The following is a 22,841-nucleotide window of genomic DNA, read 5'->3' as shown; positions in this document are numbered from 1 at the left end:
ATAGCCCCCAGCCACTTAATCTTAGCCTAAAACTTGCGCATTACACAAAGTAGCACTGATGGGGCTAAACAAAGCTTAGCTTTGGGTGCTGTGCAGACCTGGCCTGGGGGTGCTGGTGCTCAGTTCCTAAGCACCTTGTTCTTTTTGCCACACAAGGTGCTTAGCAAAACCCTGGTTTTCTGGATTAGAGTTCAGACCTTTTTCCCTCATTTTCTCTCTCCTGTGCCTGTGAGCCTTCCCTGCTCTGCCTCTGGTGGTGCCACACGAGCCCACGGGCGCAGCTCCTGGTGCCCACGCGTTGCCCTGTGCGGCTCCTGGCCAAGCCGAGCAGGCGGGAGCCCGCGGAGCATCGCCCAGAGCGCCGCTGCGAACCACGACGGGCCCTTCTGCCCAGCAAAACTGCGACCAAACGGGAGCCTGCCCAGGTAAGAAACGCTCCTGTTTATTGCCTTCCCAGTCACATAAATAACTCAATAGGGTTACATCCTGTTGAACTATTAACCTGAGCATCTTTTTACAAGGTTAAACTTGGCCCAGGTAGAAAGCCGCCGTTCAGGCAAGGTGGGGGACGTGGGGCCGGGCTGGTTGGTGCCACAGCTGGTCCTTTTGGTTTCCCTGAACTGGCCGTGGGCATCGCCCAGCTCAGCAGGGTCAGCGTGTGCGCTGCCCGCGGCTCCTGCCAACGCAGCGGCTGCTCTGGTTTGCTGCTCCCTTGGGTTTTGTACGCAGGGTCAGGTCAGGAGGGGATGCTTGGAGTGCAAACAAAATTCCCAATCCCAAGCTTCTGTGTTATAGCAAACCTGCGAAGATATAAGCTGCTTCCCTGCGTGTACCTAACTCCCGCCTGCACAGAGAGCAGTGCGGCGCCACGCGTTTCCTCCGGTGCCCCCAAAGCAAGGTGCTTTTTGCATGTTTCAGTCCCGTGGGACGCTTTCCTCTATCCATTTGAAGTAGAGAGGGTTTCCTTGGTCAATAGGCAGGCTGATGATTTCGGGAATTTCGAAGGGGTGGATGGATCTAAAGTGGAAGCAGATGCAGAGGAACAGTGTCACCAATGTCCCCGCGGGTGGGGGAAGCCGAGGTTCCCGCTGCCAGCCATGCGCATCAGCCCGGCCCCATTCTCTCCCCGACTTCAAAGCATCCGCACCTTCTTTTTGCCATGTGGTAATTTTGCTTTGAGTTTGGGGTTTACCACAGCCAGCAGCTGCCTGCAGGGCCCTGGCCCAAAGCTGGCGAAACACAGGGAATCCTGCCTGGAGGCAGCAGGGAGTAACCTGAGTGAGGAGGAGAATCCCTCCATGTTCCCAGGACAGAGGGGCTGGTCGAAGCCCAACAGTTGATATTCCTGTCAACCTGTTGGCTTTTTTTTCTCCTCTGATGCAATGTCTGGGTTTTTCCAGCTTACAACATACATCAGGAGCACTGAAACCCCCCCTGGGTGGGAAGGGGCTCAAGGAACCCGACTCCCAAAGCCTGAGCGGGAGATGGCAGCATCACCTTGGATAGGAAACCCAGGGCCCCCGCAGAGCCAGAGACTCACCTGACGTAGTTGGACAATTCGCCTATTTTGGATGTCCTGGTTTTCACTAACTGTGGAGAGGAAAACAAAAGAAAACAAAAACCAATGGAGAGGCAAAGGTGATGGAGAAATCCTTCACATATGGTTCCCGCAGCCCCTTTTTTGACTGTCTGGGATGGGGATTTTTGTGATATGGGGAATTGTCACTTACCAGCAGTATTTCAGTGGATTCTTCCAGTTCTCCTTTCCAGAAATACCTGGATTTAAAAGAAAAGCAGCATCAGCAAATAAAGCTCTGGCTGCAGAGCCAGTTCCCCTGAAGGGTTTATTGTCCCTGCTTGGTGCTTTCCATACGTGGCCATTCCTTTACAAAGGATGCTCAAGAAGCATTGCTGGCCCCAAAATTCTACTGTGCATGCGACAGCGCACCCCAGATTCACCGACAAGAGCCTCCTTGGCTGTGCCAGCCTCGAGACAGCCGGGGCAATGGCAGGGCCGAGGAGCCGGGACCGGGGTGGCCGTGGGGACGGTGCCCGCAGGGGCTGCAGCACGGCACGGGAGGCTCAGCACGGCACGGGAGGCTGAGCGCGGCAGCATCACGCATCTTTTTTATCCTCCCTGTCCCTGGGGGAGAGGAGATGTGCTTCTCGTGAGTCAGAGATGACCTTTCGAAACATTTCTGTTGACAGAAGGCCATCGTGATCTCATTTTTGCGCTGGGTTCCTGCACAAGGAGGCACTCAGAGGCGTCGCAGCGTCTCCTGAGCCGGGCATGGAGCAGAGCCCGGCCGAGGCAGAGCCAGACTGAGCATCAGTGACTTGCTGTTGGCTCATAGGGATCAAAGCAGAAGGGGAAAAGGGTGTTAGTGGGTTTGCCCTCTCTCAGCAGCCTCAGCGGGGCTATGGGAGAGCCCAGGAGTGTGCAGGGGGAGAAGCCCCTCCTGGGGGTCCCAGACAGCGAGCAAAGGGCTGGTTTGGGGCTTTGTTCTTTAATCCCTCTAACAAGTGCAGTCGCTTTGCATGGATGGCTGAGGATACCTGCAAATATGCTGTTCAAATATTCTGTTCAAAGACACTGTTCTTCCTTCCTGCAAGTGCTGCTTAATACGGTAAAGGCCTTTTTCTGGTCCCTATCTGAGCTTCTTTTAAGCTCAGAGCACTTTGCAGGGGTGAGGATCATCTCTATCAGCTGCAACCACAAACAGTCTGTCTGGGACCGGTCTCCCTGCCGGGGTGTCCGTGTCCTCCCCCAGGGAGCCTGGCTTTGCCTCTGCCCTTGGGGAACATTCAGCCCAACTTACAAGGCCAAGCTTTTCGGCAAGATGTTCACGTAGCCAGCCAGCTTCTTGTCCATGATGGCCCTGGGTGAGACAGGAGGGGCAGTTAGTGCTTGTCCCCAGCCTTGGGGACATTCCCTTATGCTGCCCCTGACCAGCTTTGACACTGGGGATGTAGGATTTGGGGTTAATTATTACCCTGGAAAAGCAGAGACAAAGGTCTACTAGTTCTGTATTTATGGTGTCAAACTGCGCCTCTGCTTCACACAGCAAACTAAATGTGGATCTTGTTAAATAAACAACATCAAGGTTTTCCTACCCAAAACGTCCTAGAAATCTAAAGCCGAAATAAATTTCTTCCCTTCGGCTGCCTTGTTTAGCTGTGGAATGGTTTGTTATTGCAGAACCGCTTGGGTCTGGCAGCAGCAGTGATGTGTAAGCGGTTCAAGAGTACTGAGGCAATCTCAGGGTGGATTTGTAGAAGAACTAGGTCAATGTTGTGCTTTCTGACCGCAGCAATGTCGGGGCCCTCACGGAGACGCAGCCTCGTCCCTCTTTTAAAAGCGCTGCACTAGTGGCGGCACCTTTGGTTTTCTTTAACACTGGCCTTGCCAGGCACGACTTTGTACCAAGTGCTTTGACAATGCAAACATTTAGCTTCTGGATGACCTTGAACTGCGGAGGAGGGAGGTGTTATCAGACACTGGCAGGCTCATTCAACAACCAGTAAAAATTAACCCTTATCGAGCTAAAGAATTACAACCATTCCCGTTAATTTCTGCTCCAACCTGAAACGCTCTCCAGGATGTTTTTGGCTTAGAGCAAGTTAAATTTTGTATGTTCTGTGCACCCAGGGTTCGATGTTTAAGCACAGCGAGGTGATGGAGATGGATTTCTCTCTGCCCACGGCTCGGGGGACCATGACCCTGCAGGACAACCGTCTGCCACCCAAGAAGGCTCCGCGCTGTTTGCTCTCACCATGTGCAGCCAGTTCAAGGCATTTAGTGCTCATAGAGCATCTTGAGTTAATCTGCAGAGCAACAAACTGCAGCAGCATGAGCGGAGATCTCCCCGCTGCGTTTGCCGTGTCAAACACATGGCACAAATCAGTTTGGTTTTGCTGCCTGCAACTTCCAAGTCACTTTGGCGCAGGAACCTTTTGATTTGGGTGAGTAGCTTCTAATTGCTTCTGCTCTGTCTCAGCAGACTGGGATCCTAACTGGCATCCTGAACTTTGTTCTAGCAAGCTGAGCAGAAAAAAGTGGCCACCATGGGAACGGGAAACATAATAAGAAGCTGAATGAGATCTGTGGAAAACATCTGCATAATGCATGATATCCTTGGGTCGGGTACTTAATGTGTGTTACTTTGTCACTGCCTCACAATAGGCTCTGAATTGAGATAGATGAAATATTAATAAGCAGAAAAGCAAAGCAAATGATTTGCACAAATCGCAGGCAGCGCTGGAGGCTGATGGGGCGTTAGGTGAGTGATGTGAGGTGCCATGGCCAACCCAAAGGGCCAACTGCTCCCCGCAGGCACCGGGGAGAGGCCGGAGCGCCTGCGGGGACCTGGGAGTTCTTCTGAGGGTTCTAAATTAATAGTGATCCAGATAAACCGGGTTGGAACTGGCGCAATGAACAAGCCAGATGCTGAATTCTACCTGCAGCTCATCTGCTCCCACAGACCCTGAAGTCCTTTTCCTTCAAAGCAGCTGAAAACGTCCCTGCAGTCTGATCTGTCACACCGAGTGCTCGCTGAGCAGGGGAAAGCGAGAAGAAACGCGGCAGCACCAGGAGCACGGTGGGTGGGAAGAGAAGTGTGGAAGCTCTGTGTCATCCGGGGGTCACTCAGCCACATTCCAGAACACAGGAATAGTTACTCCACCAGTAAAAATGCAATGAAAGTACATGTATCTCAGCAATGAGAAGCGATTTATTTCCTCTCCCTTCCTCACAAGATAAGGAACAAAGTGGAAAACATCTGCAAAGCTGTGAAGATGAAGCATTTTCAGGCACTGAGGCTCTTTTCACCAGCCATGTACAGTTACTCCTTTTTTTTTTCAGAAGACATCAAGCGGCGCAGATATTCTATTTGAATTTCTTAATACAGTTGCAGTATTTAAGGTGACACAAACTCCCTTTCAGTAGCCTGTCAGTTCCTGAAGGACTGTTTGGGAACACTTTGCAGAGGACAGGGGGAGTTTTTGGCAAGCAGCAGGGAAACCAGCACAGGAGGTGGTGCAGGAAACTCAATGGTCCATCATAAACATTTCCTTGGTCAACATGGTTTCAGTACTTTGAACAAACCATCTATTGAACCAAGGACTGGTGGATATTTGAAACCCTCAGCATGCAAAATGTCATGCAAAGTATCTCAGACATGAAGAGAAGTTGGGAGAACAGGGCGCAGGCTGCCAGGTGGAGCCTCACAAGTGCCTGTTCTGTGTTTGCTGGGACAACTTTTGCGTTCTATGCATTTTCATGCCAGCGCACTGTGCTTTGTCCCTCTCCATAAACGTTTCTGGAGTTTATCTGTGTTGTTCCAGAGAAGGAGGTCTGTAGCAGGTCAGAGAACATGGGGCTGGGGCTGACCCAGCAGAGGACCCAGAGTTTTAGGGCCATGGCTTTCAAATGGGTCTTGAAAATGAATTGAGAAGCAGCTTGATGTTACTGTGGCATTGACTTCAGAGGCAATTGCCAGCTTTGTTTTAGGAAGCACGGCTCTTGGTAAGTGGATATGCGATAGAGAAAGAGTGTAAGGAAAAGGAACATAAAAGTCCGGAGACGTAGAGCTCCTCTCGAGCGACAGGGAAAGGCTTTCTCCACAAGAAGCTGCTTTCAAACAATCCAAGCAGACAAGCAGGGGAAGCATCTCTGTACCTTGCAATATCCTTGGCGATCTGCTCGTTGAGGCAGTTGATGAAGGCGATGGAGTGTGTCCCCGAGACGTAGCTGCCGGTGAGGGCAGCGTGCAGCTGGAGAGCCAGGCTCCTCAGCACCGGGTACAGCAGCACGGACAGGATCACCACCTCAAATGCAAAATATGCGAGCGATGACGTTAGGCGAAATATCGCATTTTGTAAAACTAGGTGTGTATGTTATCTGCGGAGGTAAGTCACCGGCTGCCTCTGTTAAAATAAACTGCATCACATCAGACCAGGACACAGCTCAGGTCTATAGGGTCCGATGGGGCTGTAGAAAACAACAGCGCTTTCTCCGGGGAGTGGCGGTGCAGCAACAACAAGGTGGTGTTGTTGTGCATTAGATGTGATTCCTGGCAAGCCCCTCAGCTGCTCTTTGTACTCACACGCCACAAACACAGTCACGAATATCTGCTGATGTGGCTGGGGAGGCTGCGGGGCCAGCGGGGTTAATTTGGTGTGCTGGGTACCAGCCAGGGACGGTGCCGTACCCGGGGCCGCAGCGTTGCCGTCTCTGCACAGCTGCTCTGCTCTTTGTCTTTTGTTTTTGAAATAAATAGCATCTGGCCCTTATTCAGCTACAGTAATAAAAAAAATGCTTATAAGACTCAGAATATATTATTTTTTCCTCCTTATTTCCACCCTCCTTTGTCCTCTGAAAAACCCTCTTATTACAGGGCCAATGTCAGAGTGGGTTTTTTTAAAGATTGAATTAAAAAAACCCCTCTCTTGTCACCACAAAGACAGGAGCTCCTTTCTGTTTGGAAAATGACTGATGCGCTTTATTGGTTGTCTCCTCTTTTCCAACCCATTTGAGGAAGAATCCTTTGTTATCACAAGGCTGCTGCTCAGAATAATGTTGAGAGCTGCTTCTCTGCTCTTTTTCTCTTTTATGCTGAGCCATTTAACAAATATTATGCAACAAATCCCAGAAGATGCTCAGAGCGTTACAAGCTGAACAGAGATATGCTAGTGTACCTATTTTTCCAGATTAGAATGTAATCGTGCTCCTGCTCAGGAAAAATCAAATGCAACCTGTTCAGCACAGTGATCGTTAATCTTCTTGGTGGATGTACGTGCATGTGATGAGGAAACCCCCATCAACATTTGTGACTGAATGTTAGTACAGGAGTGATCAGTCTCTTGGTTCTTTGAGTGTTTCCACTCCCCCTTTTATTTTCTTTCTGGAAAGAAAGATAAAAGCCACCCCCCCTCCCCCCCCTTTTTTTTTTCCCGCCAGAGTAATTATATTTACCAAGGGATGGTGCAAAAGTGATGGAGCAAAACCTCAGGATTCCTACATGATAAACTGAATAAACTCAGGACTGCCAAGGTGTTGAAGTGAACAAAACTGAAAAACCTGCTGGGAGACTGTAAGTGTTTCGCTGAAAATCACCGACCGACAAAATGAAAGTTGAGTTCGGAGAGACTAAGATTCCTGCGAGATTTGTTTCGGCTTTGATGAACTAAAAACAGCTTTAGGTTTTAAAATTCGGACTTTTTGCCTAGTTTTGATGGGGTTCTGTAAAAAAAACAAGCCAAACCAAAACCCCCACCAAACAGAACTTGTGGCAATCTTGAGTATGTTTTGAGCATACTCAGTGCAAGTGGAAAAAAATTTGCTTTGCTCTCTGCAGAGACTGAGAGTACATTCCTCCTGCATGATTATAAATATATATATATATATATAATTTTTTTTTTCTTCCCTGCAGAGGTTGCCTTATAAAGGTACAGACAGATGCATCGCCGGGGCTGCCCGGGCTGGCATTCACCGCGCCCCAGCCAGGTCACCCGCGTCCCCCTGTCCCCAGCCCGAGGGTCCCACTCACCAGCAGCAAAGGGCCGCGGCCCGGCCACTCCATCTCCCCGCCCGGCCGAGCGGCGCCGTTCCTCCGTCCCCTCCGTCCCCTCCGTCCCCTCCGTCCCCGCCGCCCTCCACCTGCTCGGCCCCGGGCTGGGACGGCTGCCCGGCCAGGCTGCTCTAACTCCTCCTCCTCTTCCTCTCCGGCTGCTGCGGGCTGGTACCCACCGCCCCTGCCCCCCCGCGGGCAGGCAGACACGGGGACACGGCACCTCCAGACACGGGGACACCGCACCCCAGGCCCGGGGACACCGCACCCCAGACACGGGGATACCGCACCCCAGACACGGGGACACGGCACCTCCAGACGCGGGGACACCGCACCCCAGATACGGGGACACGGCACCTCCAGACGTGGGACACGGCACCCCAGGCCCGGGGACACCGCACCCCAGGCCCGGGGACACCGCACCCCAGACACGGGGACACGGCACCCCAGACACGGGGACACCGCAGCCCAGACACGGGGACACGGCACCTCCAGACGTGGGGACACGGCACCCCAGACGCGGGGTCAGGGCCACCAAACTGTCTGCACCAACATCTGCGGGAGAAACCTCTGTCTCCATCTGAGATGCTGACAGCATTTGCCACTTTTGCTTTGACTTTCCCACCGTTATTTTATTAGATTTAATATTATTGGGGGTCTGTGCTCTTTGGGTCTAAACTACCAGAAACCTGGTAAATCCTCTTGTGTTGTTCGGGCCGAAAATGCTCCCGTGAGCGCAGAGGAGCCGAGAGCTCCGCTCCGTATCACACTGTAACGTTATCACATCCCGCTCAGCTCCCGTCAGGGGATCCCCGCCCGCCCCCGGATTCAGCGCTCCCGCGGAGCGGCCCCAGCCCGCAGTGCGGTGACAGCCGGTGTCAGCTGCGCTCGGTTGTCCCCTCATTGTCCACGGCCTGAAACAACGACGTTTCCTCCGCTGGCGTGACGCAACCCCCGGGTTTTCCTGCAGCGTGACCTGGCCGAGCTGCCCCCATCGCCATGAGCAGCACGAAGGGGGTCCCGGCGCTGCAGCCAGTGGGACCCGCCGCGGGGTGCAGCTTTGCTGCATCAGCATCCCCCAGGCGAACTGCCGTGTCCCCATTTCACGCTGTTTTAACCCCATTTTCCCGGAGCAGCGCTGCTCCGCAACCGCCCCGCAGCCGCGACCACTCCCCGCGCAATCGAGACCACGCCCCCCGCAATTGAGACCACGCCCACCGCAATCAAGACCACGCCCCTCGCTGCAGGGGACACGCCCTCCACCTGGCACCACCCGCTCCAGCACCGCCCCTCGCACATCTGTCCAATCAGAGCCAAGATGGGGCGGGGCGCGACCGCCATTTTCTTTACGGCACGGCGGACGCGAAAGGGGCCCTGGCGACGGCGGGTTGGTTGCTAGGCGCCGTGGTTGCTATGCGCCGTGGTTACTAGGCGCGGCGGTTCCTGGGTGTGGCGGTTGCTCTGCGCAGTGGTTGCTCTGCGCAGTGGTTGCTAGGCGGGGCGGTTGCTGGGCGTGGCGGTTGTTAGGCGCAGCGGTTGCGAGGCGCGGCCGTTGCTAGGCGCGGTGGGCTCTCGCGACACTTCCGGGCGGCGCCAAGATGGCGGAGGCGGTGTCGGAGCTGCTGGAGCGGGCGGCGCGGCGGGAGGCGCCGCTGGAGGAGCTGCGGGCGCTGCGCCTGGCCCTGCAGGCCGTGCCGCCCGCCGCCCTCCGCGCCCGCCTCAGCGACCGCCACCTGGCAGCGCTCTTCACCCTCCTCAGCGTCAATGACCGGTGAGCCGCGGCCCGGCGGGCCTGACTCAGCTCGGCCGCCTCCCCCTCCTGCCTCCCCTCATGGCTCCTGCTGCTTCCCCGTCCCCTCCGTGCCCTCCCGGGCAGAGCTGAGGATCTGGGGGCGTCCCCCTCCTGAAGGGCTCGGGTTTGTGTCTGCCCAGGGAGCAGGTGTCCGCCTGTGTTTCTATCCTGGAGAGGCTCCTGCCGGCCCTGGACCCGCTCTATGTCATCCAGAACCTCCGAGAAGAGCTCCAGAAAGGGCTTTTCCACCCCGATGACTCCGTGAAGATCCTCAGCATATCTCAGGTGCGGGGTTTTTCTCCAGGAGGACGGAGCAGAGCTCTGGCTTGAGCCAAGCTGGGTTACTCCTAAGCTCTTAATGTTGTTTCATGTCTTAATTGGTGACAAAACCACTACCTCAGGTGCTATCTGCAAGAGCTATGCTCCTGCATGCCCATGCAGTTTTGGGTAAATACGTGCTATGTGTTGGTATATAATGTTTTACGATGTGTCTGTTTAACACAATGTATAAAACTGTGTCTTGATTTAAGTAACTTATAAATGAATCTTCTCTCTCATGTTCTGGATAAAGTTTTCTAAGCCGGCACTGGCAGCAGGTGCCATAAGAATTAAGTGCAGCAATGTTTTGATGTTCAGGATATTTCGAACAATACTGTGGAAACACTGAATTGGAATAGGCTGTAGTAACTGGACACCTGTTGCATTAATTTAGAAGAGCAGAGTTGTGGAGCAGCATAGTCTGGAATGGGCTTCTAGAAGTTTCAGGTCCAGCCCCCAGCTAAAAGTGGGACCAGCTTGCAGCTGCTCAGGGCATTGTCCTCTTGAGTTTTGAGGTCCTCCAAAAAGTGATTCTGTCTGAGTAACTGTTTCAGTGCTTGAATGTCCCTATGGCAGAAAAAGCCTGTTTTCACGTTATTTTCTATAATTATTTAATCATGTCTTTAGGTTGGGCGAATTGTTGAAAATTCAGGTGCCGTTACAGAAATTCTCAACAGTCCTGAACTATTACAGCAAATAATAAATTGCATTGGTGGAGAGAAGATAGCAGTGGCTAAAGAGGTAAGCATTGCTGATTTGTTTTGCTCTACAAACTGATGCAGACACTGCACAAAATACCTTTTCCACTCAGATGACAGCCTCTGCTCTTCTTTGAAGAAAAGAGAGCCTGGGTTGCTTGAAAGATGTTATAAGCATGTAGGTGCCCTAATATTACTTAGATGTGATAGAAGATTTACTCAGATCTGTTGGCTTCCAGTTGCTGTTGATGCCAAAGTGAACTCATAGATCTGAGTTTAGTGCTGGAGACTTGGGTCACAATAACCATCACGCTCTTGTCGATGATACAGTGATTCTCATGGAAAAGTGAATCACAATTCAAGTTTTAGATGTGTAACATGATTTAATGTCTTAGTAAAAAACAATGAGACTGAGTCAGTTCATCTTGGATTTTCTTCTCTTTGTGTTTTTCATATAATAAGTTGTTGGTTTTGTTTCCAGGCCATCAAATCTCTCTCAAGACTGGCGCAGACACAGGATGGCTTAGAGGCTTTATTTGTGAGCAGTTTGTTGAGTGACTTGAAAAATGTCATGGCAACAAATGATGTTGTTCGCTACAGAGTGTATGAGGTAGGGATACAATCAGCTTTGGCGTTCTGTCAACTTCTGGATGTGAAACACTACCGAAACTTCTGAAGGGGGGTGCAGAGACCGAGAGAGAGATGCCAAGTGTGTTAGTGTAGGTATGTGTGGCAGAGGAGAAATAATACAATCTATCTATTGTAGAGCTGAATGGGGGTCGCAGTGATGATCCTCTGAAGAAAAGCTGACTGAATAGAAATCAAATGCATGTGCTGCGAAATTGCGACTCCTTATGAGCTCATTTCAGGCAAACGTTTAGGTTAATTATGAAAACATAATTAAATTGTATGCTTAATATATATGTAGTTAGTCAGTGTTATAAGTTGTATTTTGCCATTACTGTGAACTGTTAATGTTACAGTGTTTTTATAAACCATCCTTTCTCTGTGCTTTTCTTTAGTTAATTGTTGAGATTTCTTCAGTATCAGCAGAATCGCTGAATTACTGTGCAAACAGTGGGTTGATATCGGAGTTAATTGGCGAGTTGACTGGAGACGACGTGCTGGTCAGGTGTGTTGGTAATGAGTGTGCCAACGAGATTTTCCCCATTGTTAAAACTCTGATGTTCAGTCTTAAAATAACGTTCTTTAAACATGCATGTGTGTGTGTCTTGTGGAACCCGTTTTAGGAAGGCAGTTTATCTTCCTCTTCTCGAACAGCCTTGAGTGTAAAAAAACCGTGTGCTTAAATTTGAGAACCAAGATGCAATTTCTCTAATTATAATGTTGGGCTGCAATAGAAATCGTTTTCAGTTCTTTCCAGCTCTACACCGCAAGTGAGACAGCCGAGTGGGCTTCGGGGGGTGATTAGTTTTTGGTTAGTTGTTTTTTGTCTTAAGGGTAGAGCAACGTGTTTTTCTTAATGACTGAGAACTTCAAAACGCCATCAGAAATAGGCTAAAATAGCCGCTTGTCTCTTTCAGAGCTACGTGCATAGAGATGGTGACCTCGCTGGCCCACACTCCACATGGGCGCCAGTATCTTGCTCAACAAGGAATTATCGATAAAATTTCAAACATCATTGTTGGTGCAGAGTCTGATCCTTTCTCAGGCTTCTATCTACCAGGTTACATCCCGCATTTCTTGTTTCCAGTGTTACCACTTGTTTTTGTTAATGAGTTAAACTGAGTAGTCCTCAGTTTTGAAAGCTTATGTGAATTTTTGAATATTAGGACATGTATGTTTGGTGTATACAAAAAATGCTGAAGGACAGTCTGACACATGAGTAATATTACTGATTAACAGTGGTAGTACAGGTAAGATCTGGGGAGACTGTAGTGCAGATTTGAAGTTTGTATTGTTGTAGTCTTTTTTTAATCTACAAATTCAAGAATACAGCTGTTACATCATGAATTAAGTAACTTCAAAAATGCTGGCTTGTTCCTTAGTTCTGTCCTTATGCTGGTGCCTTTCACAAACAGCATTTGGATCTAATAATGCTAGTTCAGCAGTGAAACAATCTTATGTTAATGTATGATTAATTTTGACACTGCTAAAGTGATTGTTCCGCCACTCTAAGTGCTTTTTTTCTGTCGTGTGTTGTCAGGGTTTGTTAAGTTTTTTGGAAACCTGGCTGTCGTAGACAGTCCACAGCAGATCTGTGAGCGATACCCGGTCTTCATGGAAAAAGTCTTTGAAATGGCAGAAAGTCAGGACCCGACGATGATTGGAGTGGCTGTGGACACGCTGGGCGTCCTGGGATCAACCGTGGAAGGCAAACAGGTTCTGCAGAAAGCAAGTTCGTATCATTTTTTGCATCATGTAGTGGTGCTTTCTGTGAAGACCACATTATTTCTCTTAACGTAGAACTGCTCAGAGGGCTCAAAGTAGGTGTTGGGCTTCTTGCTACTTTGGTTTTTTAAGTGAAATATCTGTATTAGCAGCTGGCAATTGGAGTATTGTCAAATGTGGCTGACATGTAACTTTATAGTCCAGCCCAGTCTATCTGAATTAATTACAAGCACTTTGTTTTTATTTTCAAAGGAAGTCGATTTCAAAATCTGTTAAACAGAATAGGGCATCAGGCAAAGAATGCTCCCACAGAGTTACGGCTTCGCTGCTTGGACGCGATTTCAGCTCTTCTTTACTTGCCTGTAAGTTTGTGTTTTGGTTTGGTTTTTTAATCTACAAGAATGAAATTGTTGTGCATCTGTCTAATTGTGTGAAGAGCTCTTGCAGCACCAGCTTAGGCAGCAGTGGTAGCTTTCCTAGTATTCTGAGTCATTACCTTTACTGTTTTGAAATTCCCTGGTTTATTTGTTTGCTTAAAGTTTGAGTGTTTGTAAGAAGCCAGGTCTTCTGAAATCTGTTTGTAAAACATGGAGACAGCCTTAGCAAGGGTATGATAGTAAAATTTGCTTCCCTCTGCCTTAGAGGGATAGTGGCAGACTGCTCTGATCCCTGGGTGTGTTCTTTAAGTCCAGTGATCTACTTTTTTATTTAAATCTGTCCTCCAAGGTAAATGAAATACAGAAAGCCATTTCTTCATTCATGAAAACAACTTGAAAATTTCAACTACTTCAGTTTAATTTGCTGGTGGTTTGTTTAAAATAACTTCTTTAGCTGTTGAACATATACTCAAACTTGACAGCTTTTCGTAATCCTACTCAAACTGTTTCATTTCTGGATGTTTCTCTGCGTGTAGCCGGAGCAGCAGACCGAAGACCTTTTACGAATGACTGAGTCGTGGTTCGCATCCTTGTCTAACCAGCCGCTGGAGCTCTTCAGGAGCATCAGTACTCAGCCATTCCCTGACCTCCACTGTGGGGCTTTACGGGTATTTACCGTAAGTGCTTTTTGGTTTTGGAGATCTGGTAGCAGACATCATGTCTGTAATGCTTATTTTATAAATTGGAGAGTGGGGGGAAAACAAAGACATGTTCTAGGCTGCTATGCTCCAGGCTGCTTCAATATCAGAGGCACTGCTGTGAGAATTCATTTAAAACTTTAATGATAAGCACTGAGCTGTACTTGTTTTCCAGTGTTAGACCCTGCTCTTTGATTTGAGTGGTGGTTGTGCAACTACTGTGGAGAATTAATATCCCATTTTTCTGGTTTTTGGCTATTTGTGTAACAGCTTACTGTTTTTTTGAGTTTTAAAATGCAGTGTTTCTTCCTCTCCTGTCTTTTGTCTTCACGTTTAGGCTATTGCAAATCAACCATGGGCCCAGAAGTTGATGCTTGACAGTCCGGGATTTGTGGAATACATTGTAGACAGATCTGTGGAGCCTGACAAAGCTTCGAAGGATGCCAAATACGAACTGGTTAAGGCCCTTGTAAACTCTAAAACAATTGCGGAAGTCTTTGGAAATCAGTATTACTTGAGGCTTAGGGCTTACTTGCATGAAGGCCCTTACTATGTTCAGGCAGCTTCGACTACAGCTGTGGAAGGAGCAGAATAATATCTTTGGTGTCTTGGTTCCCCTTCTTGCAAACAATGTTATTGAAATAGGTGTTATGGTATAAGGTGTAAAGACTCCTCATGCTGGAGTCTTTTTAAAGGAATGTGGAGCACTTCGACTCTATTTGAAATTAGAGTCATGAGAGCAAATCAAAACCCCGAGGGCACAGCGTAATTTCCCATAGAATGTCATGGCAGAAGTTCTCTGTGTACTGTCGTGAGACAGCAAACCAAGGTGAGCGCTCTGTCACCTGCTGACTCTTCTTTTGCAGAATTTATCAGTGTTTAGTTAAACTGTTCTTTGGTTTGGAGTTTCTATCGTGTTTTCTCAGTAGATCACTGTTCAATTAAAAAAAACAAACACCAAACCACCTTGAGGTTTGTAACCTCAGATGCTGCCGTAGTCTCTCTCTTTCTCTCTTTTTATTTTTTTATATCTGCCAAATTGGTACTGGCATGGAATGTACTCTTGTAGTCGTTGTATTCTGTCAGAATCCCTGTCCGTAGGAATAAGTAACATTCTGTCCACATGAGGGAGTACGAACTGGATTCTCCTCTGTTGCCAACTTGCTGGATGCGAATCTTGCTTGAATAAATAATCCTAAACATTGTTTACGTTTTATGCTGAGGATGGAAAGAAGCTTTTAGCCCTTTTAAAAATGAATGCACACTCTAGCGTATCAAACCAAACTGGGAGCTTTGTCTCCCTTGTTGGCTGCGACTTTGCGTGGCAGCCCAATTTACTTGCTCAAAAGGAGCATGAGCTATAGCACTACAAATCTACTTCAGAACCAAATCTTAGATTGTTTACACTATTTTTAACAGACATTTTTTAAAATTTTAAGTGTTATTTTTAGAAGGGTATGATTTTAGTTGCCTGGGTCAGAATAAAAGGAGTAAGAAGATAAAGCTTTCATGTTTAGGGCTGTGAAGTGGATTAGGAGGATGCAAATGTAGTAAGTTACGAGGTTGTGTATCTTCCTCTGCGGACAGTCAGCTTGCTGCGGGTGAGATGTGGGACGAGCTGAATGCTACTGAGGTGATGTGTCTTTGGCCATGAAACAGGCACCACGATGTGCTGTATACAAAAGGATTATATTATCTGAGGAACAGCTGGGAGGAGCATAATAAAACACCAAATTACTACTTTGGGGTTTATCTTAGTGGTGTGTGAGGACAGGTGTACCTTGCCCTGTGTCCCTGCTCTGCCAAGAGGAGCAGGATGATGTGGGCATGCAGTAGCTCTTCTCTTGCTGTAGCTTTGTGCTGCAGCAGAGGTGACAGTGTCACCTGCCACCCATTGCCGGCAGGGAGTTGAAGTGGGCTCGGAGGAGCAGAGGTGGGTGGGGAAGATCCTTTAATGTTTAATAACCTCTCAGTGCAGGCGATCTGCCGTATTGCTTGTGATCTAATATGTACAAAAGTTGTCATCCAGCATTATCCTCCTGCTGGCGCTTTCGTCCTAGATGTGCATAATAAACATCTGCTTGTGAGAAATGTGGCACACAGCGTCTCATTTGTGACCAGAGAGAGCACAGAAGCTTCGCCAATCCTGCATCCAGGAAAAACATGAAAGCACTAGAAAGGAAATGGAAAGAGTATAGAAGTTCTTAGTTTGCACTTGGATTGGACAGTTCAGCTTTGTTATTTTAGGTGGCCTTGTGTGCTGGTGGCTCTCTGTGAGCTGTATACTAACATCTCAGTAAAATAAATCCATATATAAGCCTTTTCTGCAATTCATGAGTCTTTCGTGTGTGTTTTCAGCTGTTGCTTTTGAAGGCTACTCTGTGTGCTAAGTTTTTAGCATCTGCTTTGCATGGTACACTTGCCAAATACAATATTTTAGAATACACAGGTGCCAAACAAAGGGAATTTTTTTATATATGCACATATGCTTTATTTTGTTGAGCTTTGAGCTCAACATTCCGATGAGTTGATGAGACACTTACCCCTTAACTACTCACACATAGTTCCTTACCCATCCTATGTGTTGCCATATGGTTTGTTTACATGTTGCTGCTGGTATATCTCATATACAATGGAAAAATAGAAGTGCTCAGAAGTTGCTCCCTTTTTGTGGAAGGAAAGATTCTTCTTTGTTACCAAATACTTAGGAAGTAGGTGATTCATCACAGATTGAAAGGAGTTTTGGCATAAGGTAGAGGACTTCAATAGTCTGGAAAACACTGGATACAGACAAAATTCCTCGGAATACTCTTTTTTTACTTGTATGCATGCACTTGTAGGTACCTACATAGCCAGAGTACATCCAGTTCTCTTGCTGCTGTAACACACCATAACACTGGGAATTAATTTGCTATTGAAGAGCGCGAACTTTGAGAGGAGGTCGTTATTACTGAATGTTAACAGGATCAAACAGCAGGTAAAAGAAAATTCAGACTTTTTTCACAAAAGCTATATCCTAATCAGCAAAATGGAGAACCTCATTTTTAATTCTATCTAAGTTAAACTGTTTGAACTTATCAATATAGGTCAGAACCTTGCAGGACACCAGACCGTAGTAAGTCTCCAGTAACGAGCAATCTCCCCCACCGCTGGTCTCCTTCCAGTCTTTAAATAACTCGTCCTCTTTCATGTCGGAAGAGGTGAAAATGAATTTATAGCAGCATCGATTGTAGCTGATGTGCTTCTCCCCAGAAAACCGCGAGCTGTGAATGGGAGTGACGCCAGCGTTTCCAGCACAGATTCCAACAAAGACATCGGGGGGCACCGAAACCGAAACCGGCACCTCCTCGGCAACCACGTACACCTTGCGAGCGACGTCCTGGGACGTGACGAAAGCGCTCCCGTCGCAGTAATCCGGGTAAAACTCTTCTGGGTATTGATGGACGGGGACAAAGCCAGGGCTTTGGGGGGCTCTGTCAGGCACTGCGTGATGAATGACTCTCCCAATGTAAACGTCCTCTAGTTGTGTTAAGCTCAGCAAGAATCCAGCCAGACTTGGAATACCGACAAACACATCTTCGTCTGTTTTGAGAATATACCTGGCCTGGGGACAGAAAGTCACCGTCCACTCCACGCTCATCAACATCTTCTGTGTCTGCGTCTTGGGAGAATCGATGAAGCTGCCTTCAATGATGTCTCTGTGCTTCTCAGCCTCTTCATTGATCTCCAACTGGGTGGTTACGGACGCCGGCTTTCCTAAAGCAAACAGAGTAAGGACAGCGTAACCTCTGGCGTCTGTCACGTTGCCCCATGTCTGCCTGATCACGTTGCGCCTTGTCCTGTTTTCTGGGCTGCTGCAGACGAGAACGAGCAAAAATATCTCTCGATCAGAGCATTTTGCTGCGCTGCTGATGGTGAAAGAGAGATTGGCCTTTAGAGGATCCATATGGAGCTTCCTGGCCCTCTCCCTGATTTCCAGAGTCTTTGCGTCGGTGTAAGAAAGAGGCAATGACCGCAGGAAGTATTCCTCCAGTAAATCTGCTCCAAAGAGCAGCACGTGGAAAAGCAAGACGTTAAAGAGAATGAAGCACCACTGGTGAGTCCGGAGCCTGCAGGGTGTCAGCTGGGGGGGAGAAGATGTGGACACTGAATTCTCTTGCTACTAGAACAGAATAGTCTTCCTTCGTTTTATAATACATTAATGCAAAACAGAATAATGACTTTTAGAGCCTGGTCTTTGTATTGTTTGTGTAAAGCTCTTGTCCTCCTAGAAACCTGAGCAGCCCTACTCGTTGTAGCACAGCGAGATCCCAAGCTGAGAAGGATATGACCACTCTGTAGTTTGCATGGAAATACTGAGGAATAACTTGCTATTAATATTTTCTGTTTCTAAGCTATTACTGAAGACCTGAGATGCTAACAAGGACCTGTAACATTAATACATGTCCTCAAAGGAGAGGTCCTTGGCCTGACAACATCTGGCAGGGTGAGAAGGCAAAGGGGGAGGTGTTGTCCCCATTGTCCCCGCTGTCCCCAGGGAAGAGCGGAGCACTCACCTGCATGGCGGTGGGAGTTCTCCCCGCGGCGGGGTCTGCGGTCACGGCGGTTTCTCCCCGGCGGAGGCTTGCGGGGCAGCGTCCGTATGTGGGTCTGCGGGGTTGGGTTACTGCCCAGCACCCAGGGCTGAGGGCGTGCGCCCAGCCTGTGCGGAGGAAAGGCGATCCCGGGGGGGCGATCGTGTTGCAGCTGCACAAAACACAAAGCAAGGAAAACTCTAGCCTTTCCCTTTATTAATTTCTGGCACTCGGGGTTGGGTCTTTGAGAAATAAAGAAGTGAAGCAGCTGTTCGAGCTCCCTTGGTGAAAGGGGCCCCGGTCCCCCTGTGGAGCTGTGTTAGGTCTGGCGGTTTGTTGTTAGTTCTCTGGAGTCATGTTTTTTTATAACTGTGCAATTTTGGTCTTGGTTCCCTGGTCTGCAGTGGTTGGCCCCTAAACTGACCGCTTTTGGTGTGTTCCCCAGCATCCGTTTACTGTAAACCCTAACGAGCTGTGTTGATGGTGCTTTGCTTTCTGTCTGCACAATGTCATTCTGTGGGTTTAAATGACCATGGCTGTGTGTCCTGGCGCGGGGCTGTGGTGACCCACCCCTGGACACGCTCCTGCCTTGGGCGGTGGCCTCGGCTGTGCCGGAGCCTCCCTGTGTTAATGTGGATGGGTCGGTGATGGCAACGCTGCCATTCAATGGGCAAATTGTGGTGGGAAGTGTCAGCCTTCATCAGCACAAGTGTGGCAACTCCAGCCCGTGTGTGAGAGCAGAGAGATTGTGGTTTGTTTGTTTTTTAAGTTTTGAAAGGATTTCTCGTGCATTTCTGTTAATGCACCTTCAGGTGAGAGGGCGCCAGGCGGATGCGGCGTTGCTGTGCTTTGCCTCAGCTGCGTGATGCTCCGACCATTGCAGCCCTCCCTGAAGCGCCCTTAGAGGAGCCAAATGTCCCGGGTGGATGGAGAAGAGCTTTGATTTCTGCTTTGGGGTGACCAAGGGTCACTGGGCTGTGGTGGTGCAGGGGGAGCTTTCCCACCTGTGTTGCATTGCTGTAGGAGCGTCTGGAATCACAGGAGAAACCAGGTCCCCAAAATATGGTTACAGCTCGGAAGCGCATCGTGCCCCTCTGATAGATGGCCAGAATGCACATAGCATGTGTGTCCCACACCGTCCCCAGCTTTACGGTCTCCAAAACAATGGAAAAACTCCTTTTGTGGAGCTTGTGAGTGATCTGGGCTACAGCTTCATCGGAACCAACCTCGAAATCACTGTAATCCTTGCAGAAGTCATGCTTTGAAGCCTGGCGAGCTGTCAGCACGGGAAGTGTCACTTATTGTGTTCTCTGAAACAAAAAGCTAATACGGAAATATTTCTCACGTACAATAATATAGCACTGTAGCCCCACATACCCACTCTGGGAAAATAAAAAAATCCCCCTTTGAAGATGCTCTGTCTCCAGCTAAACCATTTAATAAGCAAATAAACACCAGCATTTGAAACCACTTCCATTAAAAATATTGGCTTTCCCAATTGTGCGTTTTTAGAATAATAATGAAAGCCACGTGTGTGCCACCCCATTGCAGCTCCGCGCAGCGTGGTGCTCGCAGCGCTCCTGAAGCCGCTTCCTCAGTGCTGCTTGGCGGCGGCGGCAGCGACTTCAAACAGTCGCCGCTATCGCCCGTGTGAGATCAACGCCGTCCAACCGCAGCCGGGGCCGGGCGGCGCTGCGATGGAGCATCTTGTTTATCTGAAGAGCCTGCCTGAGTCCCGCTGGGAGAGAGCTGAGGAATGGGGACAAAAAGGCTGCTGAAGGGTCAAATAATGGGTCTGGGAGGCCACAAACCCCTCAGCTCCAGGGAGTTTGCCTGGGGGTGATCCCTCTGTCACCTTTAAAACCCAGGTAGACGTGAGGTACAGCAGCTTATGTGTGACCTTATCTCATTTTTCAGGTGGGTGAGCTCCAACCTCACTCCCAGGGAGGTCTGAGAGCTTCCAGGAGCAGCGTGAATTCACGACCCGGAATGGTTGCGGTCAGGTCAGGATGGGGAGAGGAGTGTTGTCCTACAGCTGCACTTAAACCCTGAAAAATATCCTGGGTGTAAATTAGGGAGACAACTGGGAAAGCAGCTTTTCCTGAGCTACAGGGCTGTAATTAGCTCTACATAAGATGTTTTCACATTTTTCTTATATTTTACATCCAAGCCAAGCTCGTAACGGGAGCAGGGATGTACCAATGATGCTGTGGACAACTTGACCCACCATATGAACGGAGAATGTTTAGACCGAAGGATGTTTAGGGTTGGATTTTTTGGAGGGGACAGAGCCCTGAACTCGCGTGATGTCCAGCGATGGAAGCAGAGATGCCCGCGGGGCGGTGGGAGATGCTCCTGGGCAGGACAAGCCGGGGCCGGTGCTGGGGGGCAGCTGCGGCGCCGTGTGCTGCAGCGCAGGGGAGCAGCTGTACCCACAGCTCTGAAAATGTCTTTACATCCTCCTGGCTTCCCTCCCAACGCTGCGAACATTTGGGAAGGGGGAGCAGAGCCCGGCTTGCTTCGGTTCTGCTCGACTCCGCCTTGTGGAAACGCGAAGGCTTTGGATGACGCACCGTTCTCAGGCGATGGTGCGGGAGAGGGCGGGCGGATGGGGTTTATTGGGGAAAACCGATGAAAATTGATTTTTCCAATATTTATTTCCTTGAATCCAGAAGCCCGAGCTCTGCCTGCCCCAGGTGTCTGTGCAGTCACTCTGTGCCCGGTCCCCAGCTCCTGGAGCACAAAGCACCTTCCCCGTGTTTCGGATCTTGCCCAAAGAGCCCCCTCTATTTACAAGCTGCCTTTGCAGTGTTTCACCAGCACACCCAGGCCCGACAGTGCAAAGGGCTGGGAAGGGACTTGTCTGGTTTTTAATAACAGCATCAGCTGCAATAAATAAAGGGAGACAATTGTTTTGGTCTGCGTCATCTCAGAGCAACAATTTTTACTTAAAGACATGATTCTGCTCTCGCAGGCGATTCTTGACCTGCAGTTCTCTGTAAGGCTTGGGAGATGACGGCAGAGAAGGCTTTATAAAAGTTACATGGTGTGCATTTCATTTGGGCTTTGATATTTCACATCCATTTGGGTGTTAAACGTAAGTAGAAAACTTAAGGCAACAAAATAGAGGGCTGACACACTCGACAAATAGATTAGCCACTCCTGGTACACAAATGAGGTTAAAAACATGTTTCTATAGCCAAGTTCTTAGCATTCATTTTTTCTTGGCATACATCAGCCGCAGAGTTACAAACGTCTATCTTTTTGTATGGGTATGTTTGATTATTACTTCTTGAGTATAATGACAGCTTTGACAACTAACTACTGCTATATTTCTTTACAAAGACAGCTTAAACCTTCTGTGCGTTTTGCAAGTGTTGCTTTCAGCCTCAGAAATACCGAGCTAGATGGAAGCTGAAAGGGGCGAGCAGGAGCGTGCGGAACACGTCAAGCTGCGAGGCCAGAGGGCTCCAGCCCTTGGGTCAAGCCAGCTCCTGAGAGCTTGTTTCCCCACCAAGATGTCAACTTGACAGAAAAGTTGCCTATTTTGCAGCTGACCAGAAGTTTTCCCCTCGTTATTAATGTTCACAGTGTGCTGTGCAGGTTACTTTGCCTTGCCCTTTCATTCCCTGAAGGTAGAAGCAGGCTGTGTTTGTGCCTGGCAAATAGAGATTTCACATGAAATTTGTTCAACGCGTGCAACATCTGAAGCATTTGAGTCTTGAATTTAGCTTTGCTTCAATTAAATTCAAATCGTGCTTCGACAATATTTGCAATTGGGAGCAAACCAGGCGTTTCCATGCCTGACTACACAACTGCTCTGTAGCTGCAGAGAAGCTGGACAGCCGGTCGGGACATTTCTTCTTTCTGGGGAGCCCCTTGTGCGGGGGTTACTGGGGTACATGTGTGTGTGTGCTGTACCCCAAAATGCAAAGATTACTCAAGGTTGTGGAGGGAAACAGGAGCTGAGTGCTGGTCCTGGAGGTCGTGCGATGCCCCAGCCCATCTGCTCTGCGTCCCACGGTGCTGGATCCAGCTGTGTGGACCTGGGGGTGCTCTGGGTATGAGGGGGGGCTCTCACCAGTGGGGCTGTGCCCCATCGCTCTCCTGGCAGGGGGTTACTGGGCAGCTCGAGGAGGACCGGGACACCATCCAACACGAATCCCGATGTGGCTCCGGAGCACCGTGACGTGCTGGACCTGGGTACGTGTTCCTGAGAGGATGACTGTCCCTCTTGTCTCTGACTCATCCCCGCCGGTGCCTCCCACAGATTTATTTATTGCTCTTGCAGACACAGAAACAGCAGAGTTGAGTCTCTGCTGCCCTGTGCCCCCGAGATGCTGGACGGTGCCTTTGTTGGGGGGCTGCCCTGCTTCCCCCCTTGCCTCCCTCCCTGCCCTGCCTTCCCTTTGCCTCCTCCTGCCGTCGCCCCGTGCCTTTGGGCACATGGGGCAGCTGTGACAG

The 22,841-nt window shown here is 49.3% G+C and overlaps 3 protein-coding genes across 3 annotated transcripts; 1 reads left to right on the top strand and 2 right to left on the bottom strand.

Moving 5' to 3' along the window:
- Window positions 1–49: 49 nt before the first annotated feature.
- Window positions 50–7,637, bottom strand: LOC309447206 (protein CutA homolog). The gene is made up of 6 exons (XM_082067608.1): window positions 7,548–7,637; window positions 5,678–5,826; window positions 2,820–2,879; window positions 1,731–1,776; window positions 1,541–1,590; window positions 50–1,017 (listed from the first exon to the last, which is right to left on the bottom strand). Exons 1-6 carry the CDS (start codon window positions 7,578–7,580, stop codon window positions 915–917), a joined length of 441 nt encoding a protein of 146 aa, XP_081923734.1. The 5' UTR covers window positions 7,581–7,637; the 3' UTR covers window positions 50–914.
- A 1,498-nt stretch (window positions 7,638–9,135) lies between these two features.
- PSMD5 (proteasome 26S subunit, non-ATPase 5) lies at window positions 9,136–14,788 on the top strand. Its single transcript, XM_082067545.1, has 10 exons — window positions 9,136–9,339; window positions 9,501–9,645; window positions 10,306–10,419; window positions 10,858–10,986; window positions 11,399–11,508; window positions 11,921–12,063; window positions 12,544–12,735; window positions 12,981–13,090; window positions 13,642–13,782; window positions 14,141–14,788. Exons 1-10 carry the CDS (start codon window positions 9,167–9,169, stop codon window positions 14,396–14,398), a joined length of 1,515 nt encoding a protein of 504 aa, XP_081923671.1. The 5' UTR covers window positions 9,136–9,166; the 3' UTR covers window positions 14,399–14,788.
- Window positions 14,789–15,031: 243 nt separating this feature from the next.
- On the bottom strand, window positions 15,032–19,913 carry B3GALT9 (beta-1,3-galactosyltransferase 9). Its single transcript, XM_082067546.1, has one exon. The coding sequence runs from the start codon at window positions 17,747–17,749 to the stop codon at window positions 16,820–16,822; it is 930 nt and encodes a 309-aa protein (XP_081923672.1). The 5' UTR covers window positions 17,750–19,913; the 3' UTR covers window positions 15,032–16,819.
- Between the last annotated feature and the right edge of the window lie 2,928 nt (window positions 19,914–22,841).

Source organism: Streptopelia decaocto, assembly GCF_964273445.1.
Source record: "Streptopelia decaocto genome assembly, chromosome: 17".
In the NCBI taxonomy this organism is placed as follows: domain Eukaryota; kingdom Metazoa; phylum Chordata; class Aves; order Columbiformes; family Columbidae; genus Streptopelia; species Streptopelia decaocto.
Note: the sequence above shows the minus strand (reverse complement) of the source record. Positions and strands in the feature narration are given on the sequence as shown.